This window comes from Nymphaea colorata, chromosome 2 (assembly GCF_008831285.2).
Source record: "Nymphaea colorata isolate Beijing-Zhang1983 chromosome 2, ASM883128v2, whole genome shotgun sequence".
Lineage (NCBI taxonomy): Eukaryota > Viridiplantae > Streptophyta > Magnoliopsida > Nymphaeales > Nymphaeaceae > Nymphaea > Nymphaea colorata.
Genome location: NC_045139.1, coordinates 7,858,091 through 7,878,625, shown reverse-complemented (window position 1 = coordinate 7,878,625; position 20,535 = coordinate 7,858,091). Strand labels below are relative to the sequence as shown.

The 20,535-nt window shown below is 37.7% G+C and overlaps 1 protein-coding gene across 1 annotated transcript; it reads left to right on the top strand.

Moving 5' to 3' along the window:
* Positions 1-7,011: 7,011 nt before the first annotated feature.
* On the top strand, positions 7,012-19,650 carry LOC116247265 (zinc finger CCCH domain-containing protein ZFN-like). Its single transcript, XM_031619325.2, has 6 exons — positions 7,012-8,116; positions 8,597-8,650; positions 10,188-10,307; positions 10,400-10,702; positions 18,609-18,887; positions 19,002-19,650. Exons 1-6 carry the CDS (start codon positions 7,562-7,564, stop codon positions 19,242-19,244), a joined length of 1,554 nt encoding a protein of 517 aa, XP_031475185.1. The 5' UTR covers positions 7,012-7,561; the 3' UTR covers positions 19,245-19,650.
* The last annotated feature ends 885 nt before the right edge of the window (positions 19,651-20,535 follow it).

Sequence of the window (20,535 nt, the reverse complement as noted above, 5' to 3'; positions counted from 1 at the left end):
TCTCATATATGCAGTCACTTTTTTGTGTTTGATGTAAAAGATAAAAATGACCACACTTTCGAACATGAAACTTAACTGTAATTTAAGCGGTTGGTTGCTTGTCATTCAGAATATATATTTTGTGAGCGTCTCATGAATATGTCACATAGACTGAAACAGATTTATGAAACACTAAAACTAGTATATTCATCAAACAGTCACAGATTGTATCTACTACCAAATGCCCCTTAAAAAGCGTAGAAGTTGTGACTACCAAATGCCCCTTAAAAAGCGTAGAAGTTGTGAACAACATGCTTTTTTTTGCTAGAAGGCTTTAAATTGCTTATATTCGTGTGAAAATGTGGTGCTTGTATGTTATAATAAATTGGTAGGAGGCCTAACTTTTAATAGGATTTGATTGGAAAAGGTGATGTTTGTAAAATTGCCTGCTGTTTGATAACAGTAACAATTTGTTATTGACACATGAATATGGCTCAGTAATTAGAGCAAGTTCATGAAACACTGTAACATATAGATTATGCTAAGTTCTAAAGACAAATTCATGATATCAACTTGCATATGTAACGGTTCTTACAATAAAATAAACTACCAAAGAGATATATAATGGGCACGACACTCTGAGGCATTGAAAGTAAGGTTGTTGGTTGGTAGGATGAAATACTTTTTACCTCACTGATATATATTAATGTTAAGTTTTATCCTTTAAACCGTAGTTTTTCAAAACTATTGAACCTCAATAATTGCAAGTTACTGCGTCAGCTTCCAAAAGAGGACAAGGTTTCATGACTTTGTGATATCGAAGTTGGAATTATGCTTAGAACAGCCAACATATTCTCACTGCATCTTTGACTGGACCAGAAGTGAAAGGTCAAGGATAAGCATAGCAATTTCTTGACTCAACACTGGAATTCCAAGCTCTAGCTTGAACAAAAACTAGAGGGAAGCCCAGCCATAGAATTTGTCCCTAGTAAGACTTCCTATCACAGAAACAGATTAAGAGCTGTTTAGATGACGCTATCATTTAACCCAGTTTTGTGAAAACTAGTTTTTAAAACTTGGTTTGTTTGTTTGGGCGACACGTCCAAAACTCTGTTTTTTATAAATAATCTATGGCTTGTTCAAGTTTTTGACCAGCTTTTATTAAATCAGGTTCTGTCAAATCCAGGTTTTTCTCAAACTCAATTTGGGTAGCACTCAAACACTCTAAAAACCTGGTCTTAGATGCAAAACCTGATTTTAGGGAATTCCAAAAATCTGGTTTTGGGCAAACGACTTCAACATACTTTTATCATTCTATAGTAAAAGTACCGTTGAGCTACTAGAAGTTGCTGCGTAGTAGGATTTTAGTATAAAAATAGGTGTCCTGTCTCTTATAATTTATTGTTGAGGTCAATGAAACAATATTTTGCGGGCCTCATTCTTCAAAATAGTATATGACTTGGTCCATTAACATAAAAAAAATTCACTTACTGAAAGCATGACGGTAAAGTCAAGCCCACCAGACTTCCTTTTCTAATATAAAATCCAAACTACAAGCTAGCTTTTGACCATTTCCACTGGAAGCTAGCTTTTGCCCATAATGTCAAGAAATGTTGGCATATTCTTGAAAATTTCTAATTCGATCCAAGTTTCCTAATAAATTTCAATTATCGACATCAGATTAGAGATAAAACCAGTCTCAACTAGGGGTGAACAACGAGTCCAGCTACTCAAGCTCAACTCGTTTAAGCTTGGCTCGTGAACGAGTTCGAGCTGAGTCATTTGTTTAACAAGTCCAGCTTGAGTTCAAGAATCGACTCGTTCAAATAATTGAGTTGAGTTCGAGCTCAACACGTAACTACCAAGTCGAGTTCGAGCATTAATCGAGTTTGTCGAGCCTTAATCAAGTCTATATATTCAAATGAGTTTATGAGTTTGTCGAGCCTTAATCAAGTCGATATATTCAAACGAGTTTATGAGTTTGTCGAGCCTTAATCGAGTCCACGTAAGGATGAATATCAATTCTATTCAAACGAGTTTGTTGAGCCTTAATTGAGTCGAGTTCGAGCTCAGCACATAATGATGAATATAAATTCTATTGAGACGAGTTTGTCGAGCCTTAATTGAGTCGAACTCGAGCTCAACATGTAACTGCCGAGTCGAGCTTGAGCTGCTTCCGCCGATCTATTATCGAGCTCGAGGTTTTATTAGTCTAGCCAAAGCTTGGGCTGACTGAACTCGGGTTCGACTCGGCTCGTGTTCACCCGTAGTCTCAACGATGACACTAAATTTTGACAAGAGTATGAAGTAGGTCACTTTATTTAGACCCATAAGTGACAATCTTAGCGTGTTGAATCAATTGAGGTTTGATGGTTGTGATGTGTCTTAAGAGTGTGTGAAGAAATGTTATATTTGTTGGATGTTGTTGAATTGTTAAAAATTCATCGTCCAAAATAATATGAACCATTGTTTCACTATAAATGTTATCTCTTTAGCGATATATGTTTATTTTTTTGTTATTCTACAACATCCAGAGCTCCAACATCCATTATATTTAAATTGAATGGTGACTCTGGCAACCATTTATGATACCATTAGCAATAAATTTTTTTTTTTAATCATATAGAAACATCGGGCATGTAGTTGGGACGATTGGAACAATTATATGTTCTGTATTAAATGCCCACATGTCATTTATCATTTTCTCATTAAATGACCATTCCTAAGTACTTAATGAGAAAAAAAAAGACATATTAAGCTATCACATTCATCCAAAGATTTTGTCGTCTATTTCCTTCTCGTTATAGATGATGTGCGCTGATCTGTTATGTATATCATTCAATTTCTTTTCATAAAAAATCATGCATAAGACGTTGTTGATATATATAAAGGGGAAGACAGAGCGGAATTAGCGATAGCAAACACGTGATGTGATGTCTGCTTTTCGAGCTTGCGAGAGAAAGTGACAAGTGGTTTTTATCCCAAAAAATTACAAATGCCATCTCAAACATGAGGGCCGTAGATTTTACATGTTAACGGGGAAAAAATTCATGTTCTAATAATTGTTTACATCCCGTATATTTAAGTTGGAGTACCATTTAACTCAATATTTGAGAATTGGAATGTCGATTATTTATTTCCTTGTATCGTTCAAGTTGTGAGGATTTATTCATGTCAAAAATTAGAATGCGTGTGCGGATATATATATATATATATATATATAATGAGACACTGTTCATGCCTCTCCACTTATTACTTTATTCTTTTTAGCTCTCCAAATCCGTGTTTTTTTCATAAATTCAATGTAAAAATGCATGTATCGACATTGATTTTTTTTTTCATAAAACACTAAATATATAGTTAACAAATTTTTAATAACCTGAAGCAGTGACATGGGTCTCGTGAAGCTGCACTATATAATTGGACCTAAGTTCACGAAGATTCCCCCTTTCTCTTACACACACATGGACATATGCGTGGACGCATACACACAAACACACAGTCTTTACATTGCAGTAAAAAAACTCAGTTCGAGTAAGTTTGTAGCTTCTGTAATTTTTTGAAACTGGAAACGAATTCATATTATGAACTTATCAAAAGGGATGTCACTTTACTTTTGTCCTCAAAATGAGATTAACTTTGGCATACTTTCCTTTCTCTGCTTTACACTTTTTGAGGCGTGGGATTCCCGAAAAGAAAGGTGCAGTTTCAGATAACCATGGGAATGAGAAACCGTTGTTTGGTTTGATTCATGCAATGTGAACTCTATAATTTGTACTCGCCTACTTGTCTACTAAAACTTGGAACCCTAAAGAGATCATTTGACTTCATGACTTTTTGATGAACGGTTCGTAAAACCATTGTTTAAGTATTTGTTGTAAGTGTTTTATGAATCTACGCCAATCTTTTGATAGAAAACTCTTGAAATATTCACATAATGTTTCAGCTACCAAATAACCCTTAAGATTTTTCGTCTTTGATTGCTAGTGCGGTTGTTTCAAGTGTTTTATGAACCTACGTCAATTTTTTTGAAGAAAAACTCATGAAATACTCACATAATGTTTCAACTGCCAAACAACCCTTAAGATTTTTCATCTTCGATTGCTAGCACGGCAATCACGCCATCGCTCACTCCGGGCAATTACGAATCCGGTGATTCACCGTGTCCAAAAATGAAAACGCCAGCGAATCCATCACCAGTCAACCAAGTATTGGTTGAATTCCAACTCGAATGGACTCATGTTTGGACTTGATCGGAAACTGCATTTCAAAGTTAGATTCATCTCATTCATGGCTGCAGGATCGTTAAGTTTTCCGCCATTTTCAGAATCGTGTCCGACTCTCAACATCCTTAGCAGTTCGTTTTCAAACTGTTCGCGACCAATTATTCCGACGACCAATGAAAGGAAACGACAAATCTTCATTCGTCCTAATCGGAAAATGGACAACTTGGAATGAACTGATTCCAAACGGACGTGAGAGACATGGACGTTCAGGTTTCTCTTTCCCTTTTTGTTTTTGTCAGGCTTGTCTTAAAAATTCCCAAAGCAAAAAGTGCTTTTAGCCATCATAAAAAACCATTCTAAGTTCAAATCTCATAAGCAAATCTAAGCACGTGAAACTCTTATATAATGATAAGGTTCCTAACCACTTGATTTCATGTTTCTTTTATATATATATATATATATATATATATATATATATATATATGTGAAAGCATTTTAAAGGGTGTATTTGCGATGATCAATTGCATGACCATAGTTTTTAGCAATGAAATATACTTTTTGTGACGGTTTTTTGGGCGAGTGGGGAGTTATTCTACTGCCGAAGCTCCCCTCTTTTCGTTGCACCTAGGATCCAGAGCCGCAACAACCCTATGCTTCAGTTTGCATGTAGAGCCCACTCCTCATTTTGGTACAAGAGCAAAGCCTCTCGTGAATCAAACTGGTGACACGCCTTTCACGCGTCCTTGGCCGTTCATTTGAGCTATGCCCCTTGGGCCTTGGGGCCTTGTGATGGTTTTTAGTGGCACAAAATGAAAAAATTAACCATCTGGCTATATATATATATATATATATATATAGAGAGAGAGAGAGAGAGAGAGAGAGAGAGATCACTTATGTCAAGTGAAAACCAGATTGAGTCTAATTCGAGACAAGGAAAAACTTATGCATTGTCCACTCATAACCATGGTTAGTTTGCTCGCTACGGTTCATGTATGGTTGAGTATATTAGGATCAACAAAGGTCTGGGTATGACCTCCTTCTCATGTAATCCATTTTTTGCATGTAAAAGAGGTTCATTAAGCAGTGAAATTGGATTTATTGGGGTGGATTAATGAAGTGGTCGGTTATACTTTTAAGGAAATTTCATATGAAACTCATGTAGCAATCGTACTTGCATTAAGACGCATGAATTTGTAATGTAAAAACAAAAATATGTTGAGTCTATTATGCATGGATCTAGTCAAAATTGTATATTTCAAAAATGAATGCATATAAATCACGATGCCGGCATTCGCCCCAGCACAAAAAAAAAAAAATTGTTTAGTGCATGAAATTTTTTGAAATGGCCTCATTGCTCTTACCATGTTTTCAAAAATGTTGACGCAAGACATGTGTCATTCCACTGTCGTAGGTGAAATGCACAAAACACCGAAAGCGCTCTCTTAACACTGGTGGGTTATTTTTTTTTTAACAAAATTAAAGTGGTTTTGACATTATTTAAAAATAAATACGAGGTAAACAACTAACATAAAAACCTTGTTTTGGAAAAACCTTTTCTTAAGTTGTGTTTGAGAATCTTGGATCTTAAATCCAAGAACACATAAAAAGGTGTATTTTGGGAGATCTTAAGTTTAAACAAACCGATGATCTCAGTAGCATGGATTTAAAATCCATTCTACATGTTTAAAACCACGAGTTTAAGGTCGGAACAAGGAGATATCTGACCTTAAATCTATGCATCTGGAATCTTAGGATCTCAAATCACCACGGATCTTAAATCCACGGTAAATATGGTGGTTGCCTTAGATTGGGTTTAATTGCATTGAATTTCAGATCCCAAGTAATCCGAGGTATAGAGTTCACCGTTTAAACAAACAGGGGATTTCAGTGTATTAGATTTCAACTCTGTGGTCGAATGCAGAAGACAAGGACCAAGGAAAGAGGCTTCGATGACGGATCCACAGATTTGTGATCTAAGCACAGATTTGAGATCTAAGCAGATCGTATCTTCTATTACATGATTGGGAATTGCATTCATAACTACAACAACAATTCTTTCTCGAGTCAGCCCTCCCTTTTTGACTCTTGACATTGTTTTCCTTATCTTTACTCTGTCATAATAATTCTATATTAAGATGTTGAAAAGACTGCACCTGTTATCCTTTGCCTTGAGCAATTTTAGAAGGGAAGCAGAACAAATTGCAAATTCAAATCCAACTTACAGTTCATTCTCCAGCTCTTTTATTTGCAAATAATATAATGACATATGTTCTTCATGAACACTCGAGGAGGTAGAAAGCTGGTAGCGGTTAGTCTCTATTAAGTGTTAACTTATTGTGCTGCAAAAGTGAGTATCGATACATAAGTTGAAGCATAGGAAACATGCTATTGGGCAATGAGATGAAATGCTCAACTTGGTCACCCGTTCTTTAATTTGATTTTAGGTTGGATTTTAAAAAAATTGGTTTTGTTGAAATTAATTTTGTAAAAATTAGTTTTTTCACCTTGCCAAAAATAAGTTTTGGAAGAACTCATTTTGGTTTCGTTCAAACACATTTAAAATGGCATTATATATGCAAAACTATGTTTTTTACCTCTTTGATTTTGGAGTTCAGACAAACACGAAAAACAAAAAATCACAATCACAACAAAATAATAGTCTACAGAAATTTGAACTCTACCAATTTCTTCGCCGGTGATGGCATTTTAAAGCGAGGCACCAACAATAGAAATTGGAAAAGATTTTGCTTTCTTCGGCATAAACAGTAAGCACATCACGAAAATCGAATCAAATTATTTTTGTGGCAATCCGTCGGCAGAGAGAGAGAGAGAGAGAGCCAGACTCACCAGGAGACTCTCACCGCCAGCGCCACCACCACCACCGTCAGCAGCCGACGGCTTTCTTTGAACGGCCCTCGAGATCTCCGCATCCCGCGTGTATCGTAAAGCGTATGCGTATTTAATACGTAGTAGGAAAGAAGAAGGAAGAAATCAAGAAGCGACGTACGTCCTACCCTTGCATCCGCATACGATGTAGATCAGTACGGCAACGTAAATGAGAAGAAGAGGTGTTGTCACTGGCTGGTTCGTTCATTAAATTTCCTCCGTCTCTATCTCTCTCTCTGTGAGGGAACGGCAGACAGAGGAAAAAAAAACAGGAGAATAAGTTATTGGGGTTGTAAATCAGGTGTGAAAAAGGGTGGAGGGTGTGATTCTGACGGGGAACAGACTACAGAGTGACGAGGGAAAGCGTGTCATCAGTAATCGTTTTCTATTTTGAGTTTGGACAGCGAGAGAGAGAGTGGGCGGGTGTGTTTTGATGGTGGCTTGGATGATTTGAGTGACTTGGGTCGACGATGGGGTTGGTTGAACAGGAAGGTTTGGGGGTACCACCGACTTCCGCCGACGTTGTCGCCAATGCGGTGGTGGCACTGGCAGGCGAATTGGAGAATCTGATGTTGGACGACTCCCTTCCTGCCGCCGCCGTCGCCGACAGGGTGGCCGACGACGACGACGACAACGACGACGACGACGGTGAGAGTGATGGTGATGACAATGATGGCGATGACGACGGCGAGGACGAGGATGATGATGATGATGAAGATGATGAGGAAGAGGAAGGTGGGGATGGTCAGGAGGACGGTGGCGGAGCTGGTAGTTGCGAGGGAGAGAAGGTGAAGGAAGAAGAGGAGAATGATAGGAAGAAGAAGAAGAGGAAGAATAAGAAGAAGAAGAAGGGGAAGGGGAACCAGAAGGGGGCCGATGAGGGAGGTAGTACCGATGGTTCAGTGTTTCTGTTCCCCCAGAGACCTAATGAGCCCGATTGTGCTTATTATATGAAAAGGGGAATCTGTAAATACGGAATGAATTGTCGGTTCAATCACCCGCCGGAGAGAACGCGCCATCAGCAGGTGATGCTTCCCCACCCATTCTTGTCTCTCTTCCTGTGCCTGTTAGTACTGTCGTCGTTAGTTCTTACTTCTATTTTCATAGTGAAGTTTTGTCTCTTGGTAGTTGTGAATTCAAAGGGACATCTGCTTTCCTTTTGCTTCTCGGATCGATCCTTTAGATGGAGCTGATCGGTTTTTCTTCGTTTCTCAAACTATGATCGATCACTTCTGGTTACTGTTCTCTGTTTGCTGTGGATTTTATGCCACAAAATTCCCTTGTTCTTCTTCGCATCCTCCACCCCCCCAAAACACTCCTCAACATTGTGTTGCTTCTGCAGTTATTGTATATAAATCAGTGAGCTTATTTTGTAGATATAGTATGTACATGGGTGAGTTGTCATGTTTCAGGAGCGTGTTCAAGTCGACCTCCTTTTTGTTTTCCCGATTTTTGTTGTTGATAATTCTTTGACGCGGGTTGCTTTGGGTGGATGTTTTTCGCAGGTGGCGAAGGGACAAGAAGGGCTTCCAGAAAGAGTTGGTCAGCGAGAATGCAAGGTAGTGAATATGGTGAAGAAGATGCTTGTTAGATATTTTCGTGTTTAAAATTTTTTGAAAACGGTGTGATTTTAGCGCTTAAGCAAGTGCAGCGGGAATTGTTGGCTCTTTCCAGGAGTTTTCATCTGCATTCTTGTCACCTAATTTGAGGCGTATTCCTTCATCTACTTTGGTTGATCTGTCCTTCAAAAGAAAATAATGTTGCATTGCCCTGAACTTTTGAGCATGCAGTTTCTATCAGATGTAGCAATCAGTATTTATTACCACTTCTGCTGTGGCTTCTTTGTTCTACTCCATTTGTTCTTTTGTCCTTCCTCTGGAATTCATCCACTGCAGTAGTTTTCCTTTCCATGTTGCAATTGAAATGTTTATCGCTGCTACCATTTGGCTTCTTCATTTCTACTGCAGTTGTTAGTCAATCTTCTCCAGCATTCTTCTACTGCTGTCTTCCCGTCTGTCTGTCTTTCTTTTTTTTTCCCCCACCTTTTTCAATACCCAGGCTAGAAGTTTGACTAGCCAATGCTTTTGTTTTCCTCGCCCTCTTATTAAGCCATCTGATGCACACTGCTACTTGCCTTTTCTCCTCCTCTCTCCGTTGATTGTCAAAGTTGCATAGTTTGGTTGCTACTTGTTTATCCTAACAAAGGCGAAATAATTTATGAAAAATGGCAGGATGTCTCTCATTTCAGATCCTGTGATTAGGAAGGTAATATGTCGGAAATTTAGCCTGTTCTACATGCAGCAGTTTTTGAGGGGAAAAACAATTCCAAGAAGGTGAATTCAGTTTATGCTACAGGCAGGCTGTAGCTTTAAAGGAAAACATAAATCTGAAAAGGATAAATGCGGTGTTCTCTTCATTGTAGCACATAAGGCATCAACGTTAAAAGTTGAAGCCTCTTGTTTGAGGAACGTCCTACTTTGAGCATGTGATGAACCAAGCCAGTATTGAAGCTTCTGGTGATGCATATTTTTCCATAAGAATGGAATTAGAAAGTGATCAAATAGGCACTTTTAGAATTAGAACCTGCTTGGTGGTGTGCAACTCATGCAGCACCTCAAAAAGTCTCAAACAAACATAAAAAATAGTTCAATGTAATCCAACAGAAGGACGTTTGTCTGAGTTTGGTTTAAAGGTTAGACAATATTGTTGAGTTTTGGAATCACTGGAGCTTCAAACTGAAGATGCCTCTGAGATATGACTTCTGAAGGGTAATCTGCTCCACCTCCTCCATTGTTGTCAAACAACAATTTGACCATGGAAATGATTTTTCATCTCCTGAGGAGATCTTTTCTTTGAGACACTCTTTACAGGATTTTACAATATCACAAAATATTATCAATCTTGAAACTAGTATCTGGATAGAATGTGTCTTGTCTAACCTTTAGTTGCATGTTCTATTCAATTTTCTTGCATAATCATGAAGCACTGATAAGGCCTAAGTGTAGCTTCTCAGTGTTGAATTGGTTCTTTCATTGAATGCAGTTAGCAACTATGATGGTTTATGATTCTTTAATTTTATCCTGGCATATTTTTCAGTTTTACTTGAAGACTGGAACTTGTAAATTTGGAGGAGCTTGCAGATATCACCATCCTCGAGAAAAAGATGGTGCTGGTGGGAAGCCGGAGCTTAACTTCTTAGGGCTTCCTATAAGACTGGTAGTTCTTTCATATTATTTATAGCAAAATCATTTTTAAAAACTCAATTTTCTTGTAATTGATCTATGTTGAATGATGTACCTGTCTCATAGGGAGAGAAAGAATGCCCTTTCTACATGCGGACTGGTTCCTGCAAGTATGCAACAAACTGCAAGTTTCATCATCCTGATCCAACAGCAATTGGAGCTTGTCCTCCTGCTTCAGGATATCATCAAGGAGGTGGATCTTTTCCAGTTCATCCAGCTGGCACATCTCAAGCACCTGCATCATCATGGTCTGTGCAGATGACATCAAATGATTTAGGTGCCTCAGTAGAAGCATCTCCACCCTTTATGCCTGTTATGCTACCACCCCATCCAGCAGTCTTGCCAATTCCAGGTTGGAATGGTTACCCGGTGAGTTATGTCAGTGTTTTTTGTGGTCTAAATAGCCATAGAGTGTATAATGAGGATTCTTGCCCAAGGTCTTTGATTTTACCTGTCAGTTCTGAGTCAATGTGCTAGTTTCTCCTGAATATGAAGTAGGAGCAGCTAAATTCTTTTGGCTGTGACTTGGATGCAGATGCGAAAAAGGAAAAAAAATATTGCCGTGTTGCAATGCTTTTAGAACCAGAGCCATATGCACATCCACGTACAAATGCATTTCGTGGAATTAGGACATAGGGAGGCATATACATACTTGCACGTGTAAACATGTTTGTGTGTGTGTATGAAATCAAGGTTTTTGTTTTTAATGTTCTTTCAGGTGCCAACTTTTATCAATATTTATAAAATGATGATAAAAAAATGACACTCATATAATATCAATCATTTGAATCTGAAAGATTAGGTGATTAATTGATTGTACAGAAAAAGAAAGCAAATATGAAATAACCAAAGAAGGCCATGTTAAGAAGGTGAAGTTTACTGTCTCCTACACTGATTTGGCCATATCGGAGAACCCCATGGCTTACCCTCCCTTGCCCCTAGGGCCTTTTTCTGCTAGTGATGCCTATGGGGTTTGAACTCGACCATTTTCCTGACAACCAACGCCAAACCCCGTGCACTAACCTCTTATAAGTTATATGTATCAGAAGTTATTTGTTACGCTTCTCTTATGTGAAAAGCAATTGCCTTGTCCTTCTCCGTGTGCCAGTATTATTTTACAAGAGTTGATAATGGTTCTTTTTGACCGATCTAACTAGACTGTAGTAATCACTTGATTTTTCTTGTGATTCATTTGGCTCTGTGTGAAATATCAAAGAACTGATTTTCTGACAAACATTAACATTTTCATATTCATGAAAATTGTTTGGTATGCATGGTCAAACTGGTTCTTAAATGGAGATGGATTTGATATGAAATAATAGTAGTGATTTCCAGAGCTGAGCATGTACATGTTCGAACTTGTGTATACACACAACTTTTAAAGTTAGAAATAAATTACTACTATTTTCTGCAGGTTCAAGTCATGCTGAAATGAACTTGTACAATTTGTCTATTTACTGTAAACTATATATTTTATCTCAAACTTCTGGATTGCTGGGCCATGTTCCACGCCCATTGAAAATCATAGCTAAAACCAAGTAGTACAAGGTTCTCCTGGATCATGTTTGGAATTTGGTTGCATGACTAGTTTGATATATGTGCGTGTGTGTGTGTGTGAGAGAGAGAGAGAGAGAGAGTTTTCTTGTCTGCTTGTTATGTTGAATAGGCCTTTATGGGATCCTTCTATTCCCTCTCGCCCTAACTCTATGACCAAGTAAAGATCAACCTTCACCTCCATTTCCTGCTTCTGTTTTTGCCTTAACAGATTACCCTATGTCATGTGGGTGTGGGGACAGGGATGTTGTGGCGTGTGTGTAGTTTCCATGTAGGTCTCTTTATTTTTTATAGTTCATGCATTGTCCTTGTCCTGTGGAAGCTTGGCAGATAGGTTCAATTGCAGTCTCCTTCTCCCCCAGAAGTCAAATATATACTAAGAAAGTTTGGCAAGAGTGTGAGTCTGAGTGAGGGTACGAGTGCATCACCAGTGCTGAGGTGTCCATTTCACATAGCCTTTACTATAGCGCATGGGGTAAACAAAATCTGTAAGTTCTTATCCAAAGATTGTTGATAGTCCCTTCAGGCTGCGACTAGGTGAACAAGTTTGTTGAAAGTTCTGCAAGTGCAAGTAGCCATTGAAAGGCCTCTACAACATTAGAATATGTATGTAACGATAGCAAGGTCACAGAAAACCTGTCTTTTTCGAAAAAAGGGCCAATAAACACGTTGAAAATAATAAAACGAAAAAAACCGTCCTTTTCCTTTTTGTTTGAAAAAATTCTGAAATGTTTTTTTTTTCATTTTTTTCGTTTTTTCTCAATATTTTACTCTATTTTTGCCTTAAAATTTACAACTTAAGTTAAATTATTAATTTCTATCATTAGTAATGCATCATTTGATCATGTTATTAAGTTCTTTTTATATTTTTTTGTTAGTTGTTCATTTATTTTACTTTTTTTCCTCTTTTTAGGATTTTTTATTTTCTAAAAAAGTTGCAAAATTTTTCCTGAGATTTTTCTGAGATTTTCAGCTTTGCCGAAAGTACCTTAGAAAAACTTTACCGCCTAAAACTCGTTAAAGATATTTGTGACTGTTTGCCGTAGGTTGCTTAAAAACTCAAAGTTAGAGATGTTTGCAAGTAGAATCCAGCGACTTTTGCCTATCCATTTTGTTTTTTTCTTATTGCATCCTTTTGTGGGTCATGAAATTTCCATACAATTAAACCATGTAAAGTTTTTGCACGAACTATAGAATTTGCTTACAATCAAGTGATGGCAGGACACAATAAATTCAGGAAAACCTTTTAAACAAAGTAGAATTTTGTGGGACCTGTAGAATTTCGCTGCATTAAATGCTAGCATGAAGTAATAAAGTTGGGAAAACCTTTCTCCGAGATTTTGTTTACCTTTTATCTTGTCTTGCTATGACGTTGATATTGGTATCTACGATGTCCTTGACTTTGGATGCTGCAAGGAACAAATGCATACTTACTTGGAAACTAGAAACTCCCCTATGTCTTAATATTTCAGTTACCTTCCATTTATATTAACAGGTTAATCCAATAACCATAATTGGTTACTTGCTTGTTGCATTTTTTATTTTTTATTTGCATGTCTAGAGTGGCAAATGTACATTGTTATGTATTGCTACGTTTCTGTGCTTTCTTAAGATTGCTGTGTTGTATTGAAAACTGCTTTAGAAAGCATGCTGAAGAAGAGGATTGTGTGGCTGCTGTGTGACATTTTGTCTTGTTGGGCCTTCAAGAAAGGTTGGTTGTTGTCTCCTCTCTTGTGTGGCTAAATGGAAGATAAAGAGTTTGTAACCATTCCCTTCCCTAAACTTTCTTCTATGAATTATGTTCCATTGGGATTTACTGTGGAACATATATTTGGTGAAAAGGGTCTTTGGGGATTTATAGATGGGACTGCCAAAAGGTGATTGGAAAATCCATTGAACTCACTATAAATGGAAAAAAAGAAGTCGTTACAAATTATTGAATGAAATGGATAGCTTTCAAAACCAGAGATCACAAAGTTATTGCTTGGCTTTTGAGTAGCATTGATGCTTCAAGCTTTCAACTAACGCTCATGTGGCTACCTTCTGTTAACTTGCTTAGAATTATTAACTTAGGGAGATGCATATCTTGAAAGAAAGTGCCCATGATGTAATATTCAAGAAAAGATCATGAACATGCAACAAGGGATAAATCCATTCAGTAATATATTGGAGAGCTTACTACTTTTTGAGATGGACTAACATTTTGAGCCAAAGTGGGTTAATCTACATGATATAGCTTTTCAACATCAACAATTAGAAGAAGAAAATTTCTGCAAATTTATTATTGGAGTTGGGCTCGAATTTGAAAGCGGTCAATCCATCCATCTAAGAAGCTCTTGCATAGCTCATCATGGGAGATAATAGTTTATTTCGTGCTAAATAAAAAATTAGTTATGTGTTGGCAGTCTCTACATATGGTTCAAATATGAAAGTGTATAATCCCTCCCCCCTCTTCCAACAGAATTATGAACCTTACAGAAAGATCATTTGTCATATTCAAACAAGTGAGCATGATGATAACCCTCACATGAATCCCCATATTATCTGTGTACATCTAGTCATATTCAAACCTGTAATGGAGTTGAATGAAACATTTTCAACCAATTTGAGAACCATCATTCTCTTCTAAAAGGTCGTGTAGGATCACTGGAGCTCCGCAAATATGTGTTTTTCTTTTTTTTTTGTTTTTTTTGTTTTGGGAATTCCCTCCACCATCCACCCCCCGCCCTCCTTAGTTATATAGCATGTCTTTTAACCATCCACTTTCACCATGAATTCACTTCATATCATGAAGCCCAAGCAATAGGTTTAGGCCATGAACCTGGAGTTTCTTGCTCTTGAAAAGAGTAAGACGTAGGAATTTTAGCTTATTCCCTAGGTTAGAAAATTATTGAGTGCAGATAATCTTTGAAGTCAAAAGCGAATGTGAGGTTATTAGAATGATGTATAGCTTGGATGCTAAGGGATGCTGGCAAGAATGTGAACTTGATTATGAAAAGACCTTTGCTCTCATTTCTCACTGGGCAGATATTATAACTTTAATTGCCATTGCTTTTGTTAGGAAATGACTCTTGTTATAAATAGATGTGGAAAATGCTTTTCCAAAGGAGAACTGAACCAGGAAGAATATATGGAGCTTCACTTTAAGAATGAATATTTCCTCTTCAATTAAGAAAAACTTTATCTGGCCTTAAACAAGCTTCCTAAGGTTTGGTATGATTGGTTAGTAATGTCATGAAAAATTTTTGGATTTGGATCTTGTAAAAGGGGTACTACCCCATGTTTGATTCTGAATTTGTTCCAAGTGGAACAACTGTTCTTATGTCACTTGTTTGCTTTCAACACAACAGGACAGAATCCCTCTGTCAATTCTCTGTTCTTGAACAAGTATGTAACTGTTGTTCATTATTTGATGTTGTGTGCTAGAACAATACTGCTGACAACCATGTCCTGTTTTTGACACCAACAGAACTGTTAACCAAAAATACAGGTCTCTGCAAAGTCATAAGACCATGTATGGGGGCTGATGCCTGCCCAGAAGTCAGATTGACTAAAAGATTTGTAGTATCTTAGAATTCATGAGCTCATTGAGGTCACTGTAATGGGTGTCGTCAATAGGTAAACTTAGAGACGGAATGATCTGGTATGTGTTTGTCATCTGAAATCACCAATAATGGGCAACAAAAGAGAACTGTACAAATCATGTCCTTAGGGTCTATATGTTCTTGTGAGGTCACTGTAATGGGTGTGATGGGAGTGAAGTTATAAAAACAGTTAGATGTTTAATTACTGGAGTGACCTCGAGGTAAACTACTAACTAGAAGTGCGTCGGAAGAAATTTTAAGGTACATTGCTGCAAGTCATCAGTGACTTGAGCATTCAAAACAATGTCTAAGCGAGACAAAGGCCAAATTCAACAGTAAGAAAGCTTCAATAATCAATAGTGCTGAAGTTCTAGATAAAAATAAAATGTCAGTATTGGCTGCATAAACTGAAATAGAGTAAAGTGTATTTGGGATGGCTAATGGATATCTTTCAGGAGAAATTGGTTCAGAGGTTCACATTCCATGATTTTTTAAGCCTGAATAATCATTCATTGTGCTGCTTATTAAAATCGATAACACAATCAAAAGGCTAGCCTTTATTGATTTCTCTAAGAAATCCAATGTGGTTTGTTTTCCATGGGGTTTATTTTTAGTATGATGAAAGCAATATTTGCTGCAATTTCAGTTAGGGAATCATGGGATTCATTAATGTTGAGTAGAAGTGACCATTATTCTCAAGGGGCTTTTAACTACTGGAGCCAACATAACAAGGCTTGATTAGGAATGTGTCACAAAAGAACTTATAGAAGAAAATAAATAAGCGATCTCTGAAGACTACATAGTGAATCCTGAAGCCCTTCCCCCAGTCAGAGAAAGATAACTACATAAAAGGGGGAAAAAAGAGGACAAAATTATTTTGGTTTTCACTAGGAGAAGGTGGTGCTTCAAGTTGGGTGGCAGTGCAGTGGAATTCAACATTTGATGTTTGATGTAGCTGTGACACAAAATTTGGCTTTCAGCATCCATTGCAGCAGCAAGAGAGAAGAGGTTCAGGGAGCAGAGCAAAGGGCATCCAGGGTTGGATGTTGGTGTAGCAGTGCCTTGGCGTTCTACATCAGTGGCTAGAGAGGGGAGAGAACATGAGAGAGGGAGACAGGGTTGCTCGAGGAACCAAATGCCATGTTCATGGGCTAATGTTGCCTAGCATTCCACCCAAACCATGGAATGGAGAATGGCAAATTCAGAATGCACGGACATGGTGTGGCGTGTGTTCCATGCGCCTGATGTTTGTGTTAGTTTATGGGGTATGGTACATCACTGTTCTGTTCCGGCATTGGAACACATTTAAAACATGCTATAGAAGGAACACTCAAGTATTCTTATTTGCTTGTTGTGCGTTGTTTGATATGATAGTCATAGGAAGTGATAATGATGGAACTAATCTTATAAAAGGGATTCTTAAATGTGAAATGTCCAATTTGGGATTTTAGCTTGATTTCTCGTAATTAAAGTGTTCTTTTCACATCATGGTTAGTTTCTATCATAGACTAAGTTTGCTTCTAGTGTTATTGAAAAATCAGGTATCCCTTATAATAAAAATTGTTGAGGCACTAGAGGTAGTGGGGTACTTGGATCAAAGATGAACTTTTGTGATTGAGAGTTGCTTGACGATCTTCTTCCATATCAGCAACTAATTGGAGCCCTATTGTATCTTTCAATCAAACAGCTGAACATAGCTTTTGTAGTTCATGTTTGAGCCAATTCCAACATGGTTCAAGTAGTGCCCATGTGGGTGCAGTAATGTGCATAGTTCAATACATTAAAAAGACTACATCCAAGGACTTATTTTTTGTCTTTATTTTCATCGTTAGGTTTAATTGCTTATATTGACAATTGATGCCTGATGGGGGAGGTGTGAGTGCTGCAGTACTGGTCTTTTAGGATTTTCTCCTGCCTTTTGGTGATGACAAAAAAAAAGGCAAAAGATCTCCATGTCATCCACCAAGACAGAGTGTCATGTTACGATCATTATAACTGTCGAGATCATATGGTCAAAAGACTTTCTTGAAGGCACTGGTTAAAAGACTTTCTTGAAGACGCGGACTTGATCATTGAAGAACCATCAAAAGTGATAATAAGAGAGTGCTGCCTATATTTCTAGCAACCACTCGTTCCATGGAAGAAATAAATACATTAAAATAGATTGTCAGTATGTTCATAAAAACTTCTTGAAGAAGGCCAGAATATCTTCTGGGTGACTTTTTTAGCAAGCTCTTGGTCTCTCCATGATTTTCTTTTCTTTGGAAACTTTTTGTTATTGCATCGCCACTTAGAAGATTGTGGGGGAGGGGAGGGGGGGGAGGAAGGTTTGTTACATTATGCAGTTAGGGTTTTACATATATATTTGTACATACGCAACATAAATTATATATATATGTTTAAGTGTATATATTTTCTTTTGTACTTTAGTTTCTGTCCTGTTGTATCTTTTTATGCATTTGTTTACTTATTTTTTGTGACTTGTTTTTCTTTTGCCTTCCTTTGATCAGCCATTGTATGGCTTTTGGAGTTAGCTATTGGGGGCCCAACTGCTCGTTGTCTCTGCTGCTGTGTATATATGATGCTGAGCCTCTTATTGTAATCTGGGTTAGAGTTTTGAGGTTCCTCCTTAATGATGTTTAGTATTTTTTCTTGTGAGTGGAGATGGTGTCTTTGTCTTGATACTGATTCTTGAGAACTATTTGTTCTTCCTAGATTTAAGAGGAATCTACTTTATATTGTTGCAGCCATTTCTGTATATATGATTCTGGTTTATAAAGCCTCAAAATTGTTACATGAATTATTAGTCAATTCAATTAAATCGAACGTTGATGTCATTTGAGAATAAATCACCTCCTGAGGCTTTAGTGGGAGTTGGGTTTCTGGGAGAGAGTCATAGGTTACTTAAACTCTTTCGTTGATGTACTTAGAGACAATAGGTTGCTTAGCCTTTACAATGAGGTACTAGTGGGTGTAAAGCTAACTAAAATATAGTTAAAGATTTTATGTGTTAAATTAATTTTTGCTACTAATAAGAATGCGTCGAAATATTATGGTAGTCATCTTTAGGTTTCAAACTTTCATTGTTTCCCAAAGAAGGGAAAAAGATTTAGTGTTTACTTTTTTGACATTATTAGGCTCCTGTTGCACCATTGCTGTCTCCCGAGTGGCACCAACAGCCACCTTCAGCTCCAACTGTGAATGACCAATCTGCAAGAAAGGCTGACTTTCCTATGAATCAGCCACATGAACCACTTGATGATTTTCCTGAAAGACCCGGTCAGCCCGAGTGCCAATATTTCCTGAAAACTGGCAACTGTAAATTTAAAGCGGCGTGCAAGTTTCATCATCCAAGGAGTAGGGTCTCCAAGCCATTGGTTTGTACCCTCAGTCCGATGGGCCTCCCACTAAGACCTGTGAGTATTTCTGATCAATACAGTTTGAAAGAAAAGAAAGTTTTGATCAAGTCCATTAAGTCGAATATAAAGACTTCCTGATTTTGACTGTAATTTGTTCTGCATTTTTTCCAGGACCAAACAGTATGTTTACATTACAGCCGTTATGGGATTTGCAAGTTTGGACCAGCCTGTAAGTTTGATCATCCACTGACATATGCCTATCAGAGTCCACTGGCAGCTACCGTTGATGGCCAGTGTCTACCAATTGAACCATCAAGTTATTTGGAAGGTGGAAGAAGCATTCCACATGGTAATGGGGAATTGAGTTCAAAGACATCCTACATCAATGATGCTGTTGTTGGATCGAGTGATTAGTGAAGTTGGTTCATATCTCCTCGGTTAACCTGATGGTAGAAATGAAGAAGGAATTATTAAGCATATTGGTTGCTCACAGCCACAAATTTGCTCAAGAGATGTGATTTTGGTTCCCTTAGCTTTCCTTCCATGCTGCCTTTTCGGTTTTTCATTCCCCGGCATTGCACAAGAGGGACATGCAGAGTGTTCTTTTCCTTTCTCATGTATTTATATCCTTTTCGCCTTATCTGAACAAATTGATAATCCTTCAAAGTAGAAGGCCTTTTTTCGCTAATAAGCATGTATGTAGCTGCATTTGCATGTAGTCAGGGGCCATGTAACTTTGTTGGTAGGACCAGCCAATTTCATTGTATTTAACACTGAAAATTACAGTGATTGAGTGCTAATGGAATTGATTGTCAAGGAATTCTCTGTCATCCTTACCTTCTGGAGCCCTGAGATCTAGCAAATGTGATTTGGGTGATTACTATATTGTGACTTTGGAACTTCATTGCAAACTAAGACCAAGAGAAGTTATAGTGGGTAGTGATCTACCAAGAAAGCTTATAAGGTGCCCAAAAGAGCTAAACAGCATAAAGATTATGAAGTCTCCAGTTTGTTTCCTAGGTATGGATTTGGCTAAACCAGTGATACGAATCTTTCCGGATGGGCATAGGAGTTCTGCACAAGAAAATAATGGAAGATTATCAATCACAAAGTCGTGCCTGTGCACTAATCAGATTGTTCTGTACGTAAAAGTTTAAATCTCAAGACAATGTAGGGAATCACAAAGAGAATTTTAGGATAAATGTTGGCTATGGTAAGATCCAAACGTAGCTAATGCTTCTGAACTGATGCAGTGAGTTTGCAAATGAGTCTAGGACGATGCTCAGATGATCCCTGCTCCCTACCACTGTTGTTCATCCCTTTATTTAATATCACCAGCTCATTGTAAAAGTACTCATCCTACTGCAAAATTGAGAAAACGCCGCTCCATTGATGTGTGTTCATTTTCTTGTACAAAAAAACCAACCTAAGGCAGAGTCCCAAGGAGCACTGGTAACGGATTACGGGATGGACCAGTTTGCGCTTGAGCTCACTCCATAATTGAGTTGCCAAACAACATGATTTTCATATCTTGCTCTTGCCTGAGTTATGAGTATACTGATAAAAGTATATTTGACGACTGCACTGCTAAAATAGAAGTATATTTGATGAGATGATGAAAAGTTCCCATAGCTGGATGGTTTTGAAAGGTGAAATGGGTGGCAAGTATGAGTTATTTAATTTGTATAGCATAGAAACGAAGGCC

Coding starts and splice junctions, on each gene's coding strand:
- LOC116247265 (XM_031619325.2), top strand. CDS start 7,562: ATGGGGTTGGTTGAACAGGAAGGTTTGGGGGTACCACCGACTTCCGCC. Junction 8,117..8,596: donor AGAGAACGCGCCATCAGCAG/GTGATGCTTCCC, acceptor TGTTTTTCGCAG/GTGGCGAAGGGACAAGAAGG. Junction 18,888..19,001: donor TGGGCCTCCCACTAAGACCT/GTGAGTATTTCT, acceptor CATTTTTTCCAG/GACCAAACAGTATGTTTACA.